Below are 12,550 nucleotides of genomic sequence, written 5' to 3'. Positions count from 1 at the left end.
AGTGATAGCACTGTCTATATGCCAAGTTGTTAATTGGCTTTGTCTTGTTATGAAATCTTATGCCGACAATAAAAATTGTCTCTTGGTTATTTATAAAATTATAAAATATATAAATTGGAATAAGCAAAGCAGGAGAGGACAGGCTGTATCAAAATAATGGGAAATTATTTTTGGCTTTTGGGACAATGCTGTGTGATATTTCAATTTGATATTTATTGATTAAAATAATAAGATTTAATATTTTCTGTTGTGTTTTTTAAAAATAATTTAACAAGTATTAAGCGATAAATAGTATGGAGTAATATTTCAAAATAATCAAATAATGACTCTAAAATAATACATTATTGAGTATCCATGTGGCTATGTTACAAATTTGATAAGGGTATAATTCAAAAGTCAATAATTTATCATGGGACACTCTTATACTTCAAAAAGTACTAGGGTTCTCTAGAACCAATAGTATCAAGACACATGTATTATTTTTATATAAAAAAAAAAACACATATATTTTTAAAATTTAATAACTTATGATTTTAAAAAAAAAATAGATTTAAACATTGAACTTAAAAAGTCCACAACATTTTATAATTATATATAGTATAAATTTGTGGACAAGATCAACGTTTTCCCATAGAATGGTGTGGGAAGGATTATGTGGAAGTGGTCTTTTAGATAAAGAAATTATAAATTTTAAAAGAAATATTGTTGTTACTATTTTATTTTATTTATTTTTGGAGAAATTATCAGAAAGTCCTATTTACCAATCTATTACTCCATCTAGTCCCACATTCATTCTCTTGGATTGACAAGTCCTATTTGATATGTTTTGTGAATAACCAAGTCCCGTTTTAAATTTATGTGACGTGTGTGTGGACGGGTTTGACCCTCTTTTATTTTTTCTTTACAGATGTATATTGGGATTGAATGCAGATTTTGTGGGATACGTTTTTTCTTGATTATACCGTTCCTTCTCTTGGAGTAAGTGACTTGCCTATTTGTTGGGTTTTCTATCCTCTTTATCTCAATCTTTCCACGACCCATCTCTCTCTTCCTCTCTCTCTCTCTCTCTCTCTGCAACTTCAAAACCGCCACCGTCGTCGCCGTAGATCAGAGTAATGAAAACAAGGGTTTTTTTTCAAGAGAAATGTTAGAGATCATGAAAATTTTGTCATGAAAAGGATCATGAAAAATTTGTGATCTTTAGATTACCTTGATTAGTGTGTAGTGCTTTATTGTAAGTGTAATCCAAAGGTCACAAATCTTTCATGACCATTTTCATGAAAGACTTTTCATGATACCTAGCATTACTGTTTTTTCAATGAGGAAAGAGAAGAGAAGAGAGAGAAGAAAGAGAGGGGTGTGTGGGTTGGTTGCTATATCGGGAAAGAGAGAGTGAAAGGGGACTGTTGAGTTACTAAAAACAAGTGTTTTGCCAATTTGATGAAAGAGTCTTTGGGCTCTCTGTTTATTTTTACAGATAGACACTCATAACGTGTCAATGGCCATCCACTTTGATCTTTGACAGGACATAACCATAGAACGAGGACGATGGCCAGTTTTCATGCTGTCATTCTCATGCAAAGTAAAGGGTATTGTGGATGAATTAGCCGGGCCACCGTAGTGTAGATCAATTGTGAGGGTTATTCATGGATCTAGAGCGGTTTTAGATTCGGTGTGTATGTTGTAGAATGTGGGATATTTTCGGTGTAGAATGTTGTAGAAACGTGACACAACCCACGTCAAAAACAAAAAAAATGTGTCAAATAATTTGTGTTCACATTACAATCCACGTCAAAAAAAAAAAAAAAAAAAAAATGGTTAAATTACTTGTGCTCACGTCACAACCCACGTCACAAAAAAAAAAAAACAAAAAAACAAAAAAACAAAAAAAATGTGTCAAATTACTTGTGTTCACGTCACAACCCACGTCTCATGTTTTGAGTGTTACACAATTACTAAATTAAAAAAAGTATTAGTGTGCTTTTCCGATCAGCGTGACATACAAACACCCATTCACCTTATCCCATACAAACCCACACCAAATGTTAATCAATAATACTAGCAGTGGCAAAACAATCAACAAACAAATTAAGGGACCACCCAGTCACTAAGAAAACATTCAGGACCTTATGGATTACAAGTCCACAAAATGAGATTTACTGGTCAATTCCCCTTTATTTTTAGTTCTTTAGTACATATAAGGAAGGAAATAGGTATCAAGCTCATGCAGTTATTCTTAAGCTTCTATTTTGTAGTTCAATATTACTGCTTTTTTGTAAAGAGGGTTGTTTATAATTTTTCTTTTTAATTTTGAAAATTTGGTATTAATCCATGTGTTTGGTTTGAGTTTTTTCATTAAGTTTTTTGAAAATTGACTTTTTTGATTTTTGTGTGTTTTTTTTTTTTTGTTTTTAGTGAATATTTTTAAAATTTTAAACTTTTTTATTTTTTTATTTTTTTAGATGCACCTTACTTAGATGTATCTAAAAAGTAAAAAATTTGTAAAAAAATATTTTAAAAAATTAATAAATGCATAAAAATATAAAAAATGTATTGAATTCTTGTATTTTTTTGTATTTTTGGTATTTAGTGAATTTTTAAAATATTTTTTTTACAATTTTTTTACTTTTTAGGTATATTTATGTTAGGTGTGTCTTAAAAGTAAAAAAAATGCTTAAAATATTAAAAAAATCAGTAAAAATAAAAAAATACGAAAAATAAGAAAGTAGAATTTTTTGAAAAGTATTTTTTGAAAAGTGGAAACAAGCATGTAACTTTTGTGTATAGTTTATGAATCTAAAACATTTACAAAAATTTATTATTTGATTTCATTTTCAGAAACTTGTAAAAAAAAATTTCTAAAATATCTAAAATAAAAAACATCATTTTTACATTATTTTATCTTTTGGGAGGCCATGAATAATTTTAAAAAAATTTAAAATGTCTTTTTGATATTTATTTTTATCAAATTAACTCAGTTTTTCTAAAAAAAAAAATTCTGAATTTTTTTTTTCTTCTGAAAATGGAACCATATAAGGCTGATGTTTTTAGTTTTTGTTCCTTGATTATCAAATTTAAATAGGAAAATTAGTAACAGATCCTTGAGCATAAGTTTGTTTGAGTTAAAGTCCGACTTGAAAGTATTTCGTAGGTCAGCTCCATGGGTTTTTAAATTTTGGAAGCTTAAAAGTACACGTTTGCGTTTTTACAATATATTTTGCCTGGTTTGCAGCCCTTTTGGATTGGGTGATTTTTTTTTTTTAAAAAAAGAAGAAAATAAATGCATTTCTTTTAGTTTATGGGAAAGGCCATGGTGTGAACCCGACAGGGGTGCATAATGCACCCTATCACAAATCGTTTGGATAAGCAAAGAAAAATAGGGTGAAATTGAAAGAAATGGGGAGAAATTTCTCTCCAAATCCTTATTTGAATCTCTTCAAAAGTGAAGAGATTAGGCAAAATAAGAAACTAATTAACTAGTATTTTGTTATAATATCAAAATTATCCTTTTTGATATTGAAAAAAGAAAAAGACTAACACTTGTAAAATGTTAATTGGGCAATATAATATGATATTGTTTTATTTTAGGGTAAATTATGTAAATGATCTCCGTAATTTATACGATGTGTCAATTTAATCCTTATTGCTTTAATTTACTCGATCCTGCCCTTTAATTTAACGGATTGCGTCATATTGGTTTAATAAATAACGGCCATTAAGTTTTGTGGACAAAAAATTCTCCAATGTTCCAATTGGTCCAGCGATTGAAAGTGTGTAGTAATGGCCTTTTATCTTGGAGTCGGCATGCATTTGGCAATAACAAGAAACAAATTGCAGTTTGCAAACTCAAGTTGAATTACCTTCAGAGCCTTGCTCCCACATATCAAAACATTACGGACCAAGCCTCTATTAAGTCCGAAATGGAATTGTATATGATGAGAGAGGAGATGTTCCTACATCAGAGGTCTCGGGTTAATTGGTTATCTTTTGGCGATAGAAATTCGGCCTTCTTTCATGCCACCCTCAACCAACGTCGGCAGAGAAACCAATTAGTGCGCCTAAAGGATGCCAATGGGGTGTGGCTTGAGTCCGATGTGGAGATTGACCACCATTTGCACTCTTACTATCTTGATTTATTCTCTTCGGTCAGTAGTCGGGATATGGAAGAGGCCTTAGATGGAGTGGATTGTGTTCTCACTAATGAGATGAACTCTCGGTTAACCAGGGCTGTAACAGACGACGAAATCAAGTCAGCGGTGTTCCAACTGGGTTCTCTCAAAGCCCCGGGACCAGATGGGTATCCGGGGTTCTTCTACCAACGGTTTTGGGCTGAAATTGGGAATGAGGTCTGTAAGGCAATCCGAAATTTCTCTGTGGGTGGATTTCTACTAAAAGAGTGGAACCAAACTAATTTGGTTTTGATTCCGAAGGTCTCAGCTCCTGAATCCCTTTCACAATTTAGACCTATCAGCTTATGCAACTTTAATCTTAAAATCATTACCAAGATTCTGGCTAATCGCTTGAAAGAAGTTTTAGGAAAGATTGTGTCACCTTATCAATCGGCGTTTGTTCCCGGTCGCATGATCGAAGACAATATACTGGTCGCCCATGAAGCCTTTCACTATCTTAAACTGCTCAAGCAGGGCCGCCAATCGGCCATGGCTGCGAAGCTCGACTTTAACAAAGCTTATGATCGGGTTCAATGGGATTTTCTTGAAGCGGTTCTGCGTAAGATGGGCTTTCATGATATCTGGGTTAACTGGGTGATGCAATGTATTACAACAGTTACCTTCGCTGTGGTTGTTAATGGGGCTGTGCGAACGACCTTTATACCTTCTAGGGGCATTCGACAAGGGGACCCTCTCTCTCCTTATCTATTCTTACTGGTGATTGAGGTGCTATCCAAACTACTTCAAAAAAGTATGGCAGCAGGTAGGTTCTCAGGCATTAAGATCAGTTGTGGGTGCCCAGTGCTTTCACACCTCTTCTTTGCCGATGACGCTCTTTTATTTTTCAAAGCGAATGTGGCTCACTGTCATGAAATCCTACGAGTTTTGGCTATGTACGGCCAAGCTTCGGGCCAGCAACTTAACTTCGATAAATCAGGCCTTCAATTTTCCACTAACACCAGTGAAGGATGTAAACGGCAAATTTCCGATCTTCTGCGCATTGCCCCTGCTAATCTGGGATCCAGATATTTGGGTCTGCCAACTTTCTGGGGGAGATCCAAATGGGCCACATATAATTACATTGTGGAAAGAGTGCGCGATAAACTTCAAGGTTGGAAGCTTAAACTTTTGTCCCAAGCGGGACGGGAAATTCTTCTTAAATCGGTCGCCCAGGCAATTCCCTCCTATGCAATGTCTTGCTTTTTACTCCCCAAGAATTTGTGCTCTGAATTGAATGCACTCTTGAGCAATTATTGGTGGAAAGGTGACTCTGACAACAAAGGTATTCATTGGGCAGCGTGGGACAAACTAACATTGCCTAAACCCCAAGGCGGAATGGGTTTCTGCGATTTCCACTCTTTTAATAGAGCTCTGTTAGCTCGTCAAGGGTGGCGGCTCAATCGGTTTCCTAACTCCTTCTGTGCTCAAATCTTCAAGGGTCGGTATTACCCTCAGTCAAATTTTTGGACTGCCAGAAAAGGTCCGCGGGCATCATGGGCGTGGACCAGTCTTCTGGAGGGTCAAGAGGTGTTAAAGAGAGGGGTCAGATGGCAAGTGTTTAATGGGAAATCCATTAATTTCTAGAATGATAAATGGGTAACTTTCTCTCCAAACTTCTGTGTCAAATCTCAGAAACCTTTGGGATGTCAGCTAATGAAAGTGAGTGAGGCAATTAACCACAATACCAACTGCTGGAATGTAAATGTGCTGCAGAGTGTGATCTCCAAGGATGAGGTTGATAAAATTTGTTTGATTCCAATTGCGACTGAGCCTCAAGATGATCGTCTCATTTGGTATCATGATCCGAAAGGACTCTACTCAGTTAAGTCTGGATACCGAGTGGCAGTCACGGAATCAGTGCACCAATCCGAACCTCGACCATCATCCTCATTTCAGATGCCCGAGCAAGTCTGGAAATTCTTGTGGGCCCTTCCAATACTTCCAAAGCTCCGGAACTTCTGGTGGCGGGTGTGTAACAATCTGTTGGCTTCCAAAGCTAACCTTTTCCGACGTCATTGTGCTCGGGATGAGTTATGTCCTATCTGCAATCGGGAAACTGAAACAATGGAGCATTTGATTTGCGGTTGCGAATGGACGCGGGCGATGTGGTTTGGGAGTAGCTTGGGCATTGTGACAAATCTGAGTCCTATTGTTTCGATTCAAAGATGGACTTGTGAAGTGTATCAGAATATCTCAATTCAGTCTGAGAGAGTGGATTATTTTTGTCAGGTAATATGGTTGGCTTGGCATATATGGAAGTGTCGGAATGACATGGTTTTCAACCAGCAGCCCATCGACCCTCTCTCTGTCATATTTCGCGCAGCCAAGGACTCATGTGAATATGCTTCGGTACTACAGGCCTCTTATTCTACTCCCTCTCGGCTGAATTCCCATCGAACTCCGGATCGAGTGTGGATTCCTCCACGGCAAGGCAGCTTCAAAGAAAACAGTGATGTTGCACTCAGGCCTGGAACCTCCAGAGCTTCAGTGGCGGTGATTTTCCGTAACAGCAGTGGCACGGTAGTGGAAGGAGCAGCTCGCTTTGAGGATGTAGGCTCAATTTTGCAGGGTGAGGCGTTGGCAATTCAATGGGCATGCCTTATGGCTAGGTCGTTGAATCTCTCTCAGGTGGAAATTGCTGGGGATAACAAATCTATGATTTGCTTGTGTGTGTCTGAAGATGATCCTCCATGGGAGTGTGCTCCTATCATCAGGGATATTAGAATCATAGCTAAACAGTGTAATCTTTCCTGTTTATGGACTCCTCGAGAGGCTAATAGTGCTGCTCATTGGACAGCGAGGGCCTTTTTAAATGGAGTTCTTCCTTCCAATTGGGTGATCAACCCCCCAGTTGGCTTATGTAAGGCCTTAGCCTTGTGCTAGTATTCCTATTTTCGCCTTTCCTCTCAAAAAAAAAAAAAAAAATTGTCACGCGCTTAAACGATAAGTTAATTTGGTTTTTATAGTTTACACAATGTGTCAATTTGGTCCCTATTGTTTTAATTTGCTCAATTTTGACAGGGACTAAATTGACACACCGTGTAAATTACAGGGATCAAATTGACACATCATTTGAGTTTCCGTCCACCAAATCTAATGACAGTTATTTATTAGATTAATATGACACAATACGTTAAATTAAAGGGCAAAATCATGCAAATTAAAACAATAAGGACTAAATTAATATATCGTGTAAACTATAAGGACCATTTACATAATTAACCTTTATTTTATGTAGCCTAATCAAACAGATAAACTAATATCTTTTCTTTTCTTTTCTATTCTTTCTTATTTATCTAAACAAGAGTGAGAGAAATTACATTCTTTTCTTTTCTTGACACATCGTATAAATTACATGGACCAAATTGACACATCGTTTGAGTTTCTATCCACCAAATCTAACGGCTGTTATTTATTAGACTAATATGATACAATTCGTTAAATTAAGAGAAAAAATCAAGCAAATTAAAACAATAAGGACTAAATTGATACATCGTATAAACTACAGGGACTATTTGCATAATTTACCCTTTATTTTATGTAGCCTAATCAAACAAGATATGAGATAAACTAATAACTTTTCTTTATATATTCTTTCTTATTTATTTAAACAAGAGTAAGAGAAATTATAGTCTGTTCTTTCCTTTCCTAACTTACATAATTATTTGTTTTATTTTGTCTCCTAAGTTACCAGACATAGTTTTCCCTTCAACGCTCTATCGCCTTGATGTTCTTTGCCAAAGACAAAAACAGAGTGAAGATGAAGTGTTTAGACGAAGACAAAGACGAAGTGCCCATGGGTAAACAAAGATAAAGACAATATTTTTGTAATTAATTACAAAGATTTGTTTGAATTAATATTAAATGGTCATTATATTCTATTTCATTTGATCTAATTCTAATGAACCAAATGAAACATTAGCCTTGTATGTTTATCAATTCCAACTACCCATGCATAGTGTTGAAAAAGTTGAGTTCAATTATTGATCTTATAAAGAATTAATTCATCATCTACCAAACATTTATTTATTATTCCATAGGAAATAATACACATGAGGAGTTGGATTTAGAATCGGAACCAAGGCCTCTCTCCACACCACACCAATTGAGAAGACTTAAATAGAGCTTAGGTAACAATGCCATGTTCCTTTTGGTTTTATTGCATAGCTAGCTACCTAGATTACTGTCACTACTACAATATATAATAGTAACAACCATAACTAGTGCTGTTGCTTTTTCAAAAAAAAAAAGGACTAGTACTGTTGTTGATATTATTATTGGTTTAGTTATATTTAGGGATAGCATTATATGTTGATTACTAAGGGGTTAGAAATTTTATAGAGTTCGAACAAAGAAATTCCACTGGGCAAAGGCAGTGAAATTTTATATACTAGAAAAAATAGAGATCTAAACTAAAAGTTATTAAATTTTGAATTTTCAAATGAGTTGAGAAGGTAATGAATAGACTTACCTCCCATGTTGTGGTAGGGGCATTTTTGTCACCCCGTGTTTCGGAGGACTACTAATATGGGAGCTTCTATTTACACACACTAAACCCCTTTTATACACACACTTAATGAAGGGAGTGTATAAAAAGTATAGTGAGGGGAATGTGTAGAAAGTATATGTTGTGTGTGTAAATAGAAGCTCTCCTACTAGTATAGGGAATTATTTTATCCTTACCATTCTTAAAAAACATGACTAGGGATTTTAAAAAAAAAAAAAAAACCATTTTAAATTAGAAAAAAATTACACAAAACAAGTCTTACTTAAAAATTGAGACACATGCGAACATATTTTTTTGGTCAAATTGTGCCTCTCTCAAATCCTTGTGCATTCGGTACAAAGTTTTTTACTTTTCTAGTTTTGAATAGTCTACAGTTTGAAAGTGTAAATTTACCTAAATGATAAACTTCAACGTTCTGTTGGAAAGCAGTCCTTTCAAATTCTAGAACTTCAATATGCATACATTTTTGAAAATGCTATAAATTTATTTTTTAAACCCAATAATATATAAGGGATTAATAATTAGAGAAGATATGGGAGAGAAAATTATTTTATATATTCTAATTGTCATATTATTAAATTTAAAAATTAAATCTAACTTTTGAATTTGAATAAGGTGTCATTTGGGAAGTGAGTTGACTTTTTGACTTTTTTAACTTAGGGCTAAAAGTCTGATTTGGGAAGGACTTTTTAACTTTTTTTACTTTCTGACTTTTTGGTGAAGTGTCTTCATATTAAATGACCAAACTGCCCTTCAAGTAATTTGCCCATTTCAACTCCTTGCCGTTGATGCTCTACGTCAGCGTCATTTTGCCGTTTTTCTTCTTTTTTTTTTTTTTTTTTTTTTTTTTTTTTTTTTTTTTTTTTTTTGAATTAGGCGTCTTTTTATCAATTTTCTTTTTTTTTTAATTTATGTTTTTGTATAAGGCGTCTTTTGATGGTTTTATTTCTTTTTAAATTTATGTTTTTGTTTTTTTTTTTGGGTTTTGTATACATTATTTTATTCTTTTTTTTTAATCTACGTTTTTGTCATTTTTGTCTTTATTAGTATACATTAATTTGTTTTTATTTTTGAAAAATAGATTTTCATGTGTTTAATTTATTTTTAAATTACGTGACAAATGCTAAATTATGTTTTTATTTTTTTATTTCTTATTTTTGTGGGTGAGGCGTATTTTTTTGGTTTTTTTTTTTTTAATTTACATTTTTGTCATTTCTTTTTTATTTCTATACATTAATTTGTTTTCATTTATTAAAAATGGGTTTTCTTGTGTTTCATTTTTTTTCAAATTACGTGGCAAATGGTAATTTTTGTTTTTAATTTTAATTTTTTTTTTTAGTTGGATGAGGCTTATTTTTGTGGTTCTTTTTTTTTTTTTTTCATTTACTTACGCTTTTGTCAATTTCTTTTTATTTGTATACATTAATTTCTTTTTAGTTTTCAAAATTTGTTTTTCATGTGTTTTCTTTATTTTTAAATTATGTGGCAACTGCTAATTTATGTTTTTTACTTTTTTTTTTTTTTTTTTTGGAAAAATGTTTTCTCATGTAATTTATTTAGAATGATGTCAAAAATCATAATGTACTTACCGATGCACATGATAAATTTTGATTTTTTTTTTATTTGTTTAACCTTGGTTTTTTTTTTTCGAAAAAGACTTTCTGTGGTTTTTAGTTTTTCACTCCCAGCCAGCTCCTTCTTCCATGTCAGCGTCATTGTACTTTTTTTTATTTTTTTTTTGGATGAGGCGTATTAAATTGGAATTTTTTTAATTTATGTTTTTGTCTTCTTTTTTTTTGTATACATTAATTTGTTTTTATTTTTCAAAAATGATTTTTCATGTGTTTTATTTGTTTTAAAATTATGTGGCAAATGTTAATTTCTGTTTTTATTTTTTTATTTTTTGGATGAGGCGTATATTTGTGGTTCTTTTTTTTTTTTTTTTAATTTACGTTTTTGACTTAATTTATTTTTATTTGTATACATTAATTTATTTTTATTTTTCAAAAATGATTTTTCATGTAATTTATTTATTTTTAAATTATGTGGAAAATGTTAATTCTCTTTTTATTTTTTTTATTTTTTGGATGAGGCGTATTTTTGTGGTTCTTTTTTTTAATTTACGTTTTTGTCATTTTTATTTTTATTTGTATTTGTATACATTAATTTGTTTTTATTTTTAAAAAATGATTTTTCATGTGCTTTATTTATTTTTAAATTACAACGCAAATGCTAATTTCTATTTTTAATTTTTTTTTCAACTTTCTTTGTTTTTTCTGAAAAAATGTGTTTTTTGGGAAAGTGATTTTTTTGTTTTTACTTTGTGTGCTGAGGCGATGTCCCTCTTTCATGTGGGGATAGTTTCATAAATTCATCTTGGCATTGGTTGTTACCAAGCGCCTGGCAAACTTTTGTCTTTATTTGACTAATTTAGCCTTTTTTTTTATTTAGTAGTGGCTAAAACAGCTCAAACTTCTCTTGCAAAAACGGCACCTAACAATGCTCATACATTTTTTATAATATAAAAAGCTAGTATTTTTTCCAAGCCTTCCCTTTCGCATGGGCCGTTCAAGTAGTGGAAATAACAATTTCTTAGGATTTAGGAGACACCAAAAAAGTGATCATTAAAATGAGGGGCAACATAATAGAGGACAAAAATTGGATCCCTTGTCACACTTTTTTTTGTTGGATAAATTATATTTATTTTTTATTTTAATCTTTAAAGTTTATTTTTTCTTATTTGGACTCTTCATGTTTTAAAATTTTTCTACTTTACTTTTAAAGTTAATTTATATTTAAAATTAAATAGAAAATGACACATTGATACTCACGTGTTATAAAAATATTTTATTATATATAATTCATACTTGTGACATAAACTTAAATTTTAATATAATAAATTTTTTTAATATTATTTGACAGTTATTATGACATTTTTTTGTCTAATTTTGAACGGAAGTTAGTTTTTAGACTAAAGTGAAAAAAACTTAAAATATAAATGGTCAAAGTGAGAAAAAATAAATTTTTAAAGTAAAAAAGTGATCAGACATAAAAGGGACAAAGTATAATTTATCCTTTTTTGTTCTTCCATTCACAAGGTTAAAATCAAAAGAGAGATCCTATGATAAGAAAGATATTTGAGACAAGAGATAGAAAAGAGTGAAACGGATAATCTAAGGCTCAACAAAGGCTTAGGGATTGTTTGGGATGTCCTAAATAAGTGTATTTTTTAACTTTTTGGACTAAAAAGTTGAGAAAAAAAATATAGTCGTTTGGGTTAACTTTTTGACTTTTTATGAAAAAATATGTATTAAAAAATTATATAAATTAGTGTGTAGGGAAAAATTAGAATTGAAAATTATGCAGCCGTAATTTTTAATTTTTGATAAATAATGATAATTTTTTAATTTTTTAAATAATTTTTTGACTTTTTAACCACAAGTCAAACTTGACATCATGCCGAATACAAGCATGTCTCTCATAACTCTCTTATTCAGTTGTCTAAAAAGAAGAGCAAATAAAATAAAATAAAATATTCAATTTATCATATTACAAATAAGATATATGAAAGTATTTCCTTTTTCTTTTCCTATTTGCAATTCTCAATCTACTTTGTCATCCTGATAACAGCTTGCTGATTCCAAAGAACATAATAATATATCTTTGAGAATAAAGCAACCATTTGTTCGTTGGCAGACCACTTCAACAAACCTTCTATGATTGGTTTCCCAAATAATTCCGACTTTTTGATTTCCCTTTTTAGTCTAAAGCCATGAGAACAAGGGATAATCAATACAAAGATTCCATTGGGAAATGATAAAAATCATCAAACCTTTTTTTTCCAAAGCGATGGGATGAAAAGATGCATTTTCTC

At 32.0% G+C, this 12,550-nt stretch overlaps 1 protein-coding gene across 1 annotated transcript; it reads left to right on the top strand.

Annotated features, from left to right (window-relative positions):
- Positions 1-3,920: 3,920 nt before the first annotated feature.
- LOC145820438 (uncharacterized) lies at positions 3,921-7,288 on the top strand. The gene is made up of 3 exons (XM_082916046.1): positions 3,921-5,696; positions 5,802-7,029; positions 7,191-7,288. The coding sequence occupies exons 1-3, from the start codon at positions 3,921-3,923 to the stop codon at positions 7,286-7,288; spliced, it is 3,102 nt and encodes a 1,033-aa protein (XP_082772172.1).
- The last annotated feature ends 5,262 nt before the right edge of the window (positions 7,289-12,550 follow it).

Source organism: Camellia sinensis, chromosome 1 (assembly GCF_055761805.1).
Source record: "Camellia sinensis isolate YWXY chromosome 1, ASM5576180v1, whole genome shotgun sequence".
In the NCBI taxonomy this organism is placed as follows: Eukaryota; Viridiplantae; Streptophyta; class Magnoliopsida; order Ericales; family Theaceae; genus Camellia; species Camellia sinensis.
The sequence above is the reverse complement of the archived record's forward strand: the minus strand, read 5'-3'. Positions and strand labels throughout refer to the sequence as shown.

What these genes read in the sequence shown, in the direction of transcription:
- LOC145820438 (XM_082916046.1), top strand. Translation starts at nt 3,921, where the DNA reads ATGGAATTGTATATGATGAGAGAGGAGATGTTCCTACATCAGAGGTCT. An exon ending in GTCTTCTGGAGGGTCAAGAG is followed by an intron (nt 5,697 to 5,801) that starts GTGTTAAAGAGA and finishes GTCAAATCTCAG; the next exon opens with AAACCTTTGGGATGTCAGCT. An exon ending in CAACCCCCCAGTTGGCTTAT is followed by an intron (nt 7,030 to 7,190) that starts GTAAGGCCTTAG and finishes CAATTTTGACAG; the next exon opens with GGACTAAATTGACACACCGT.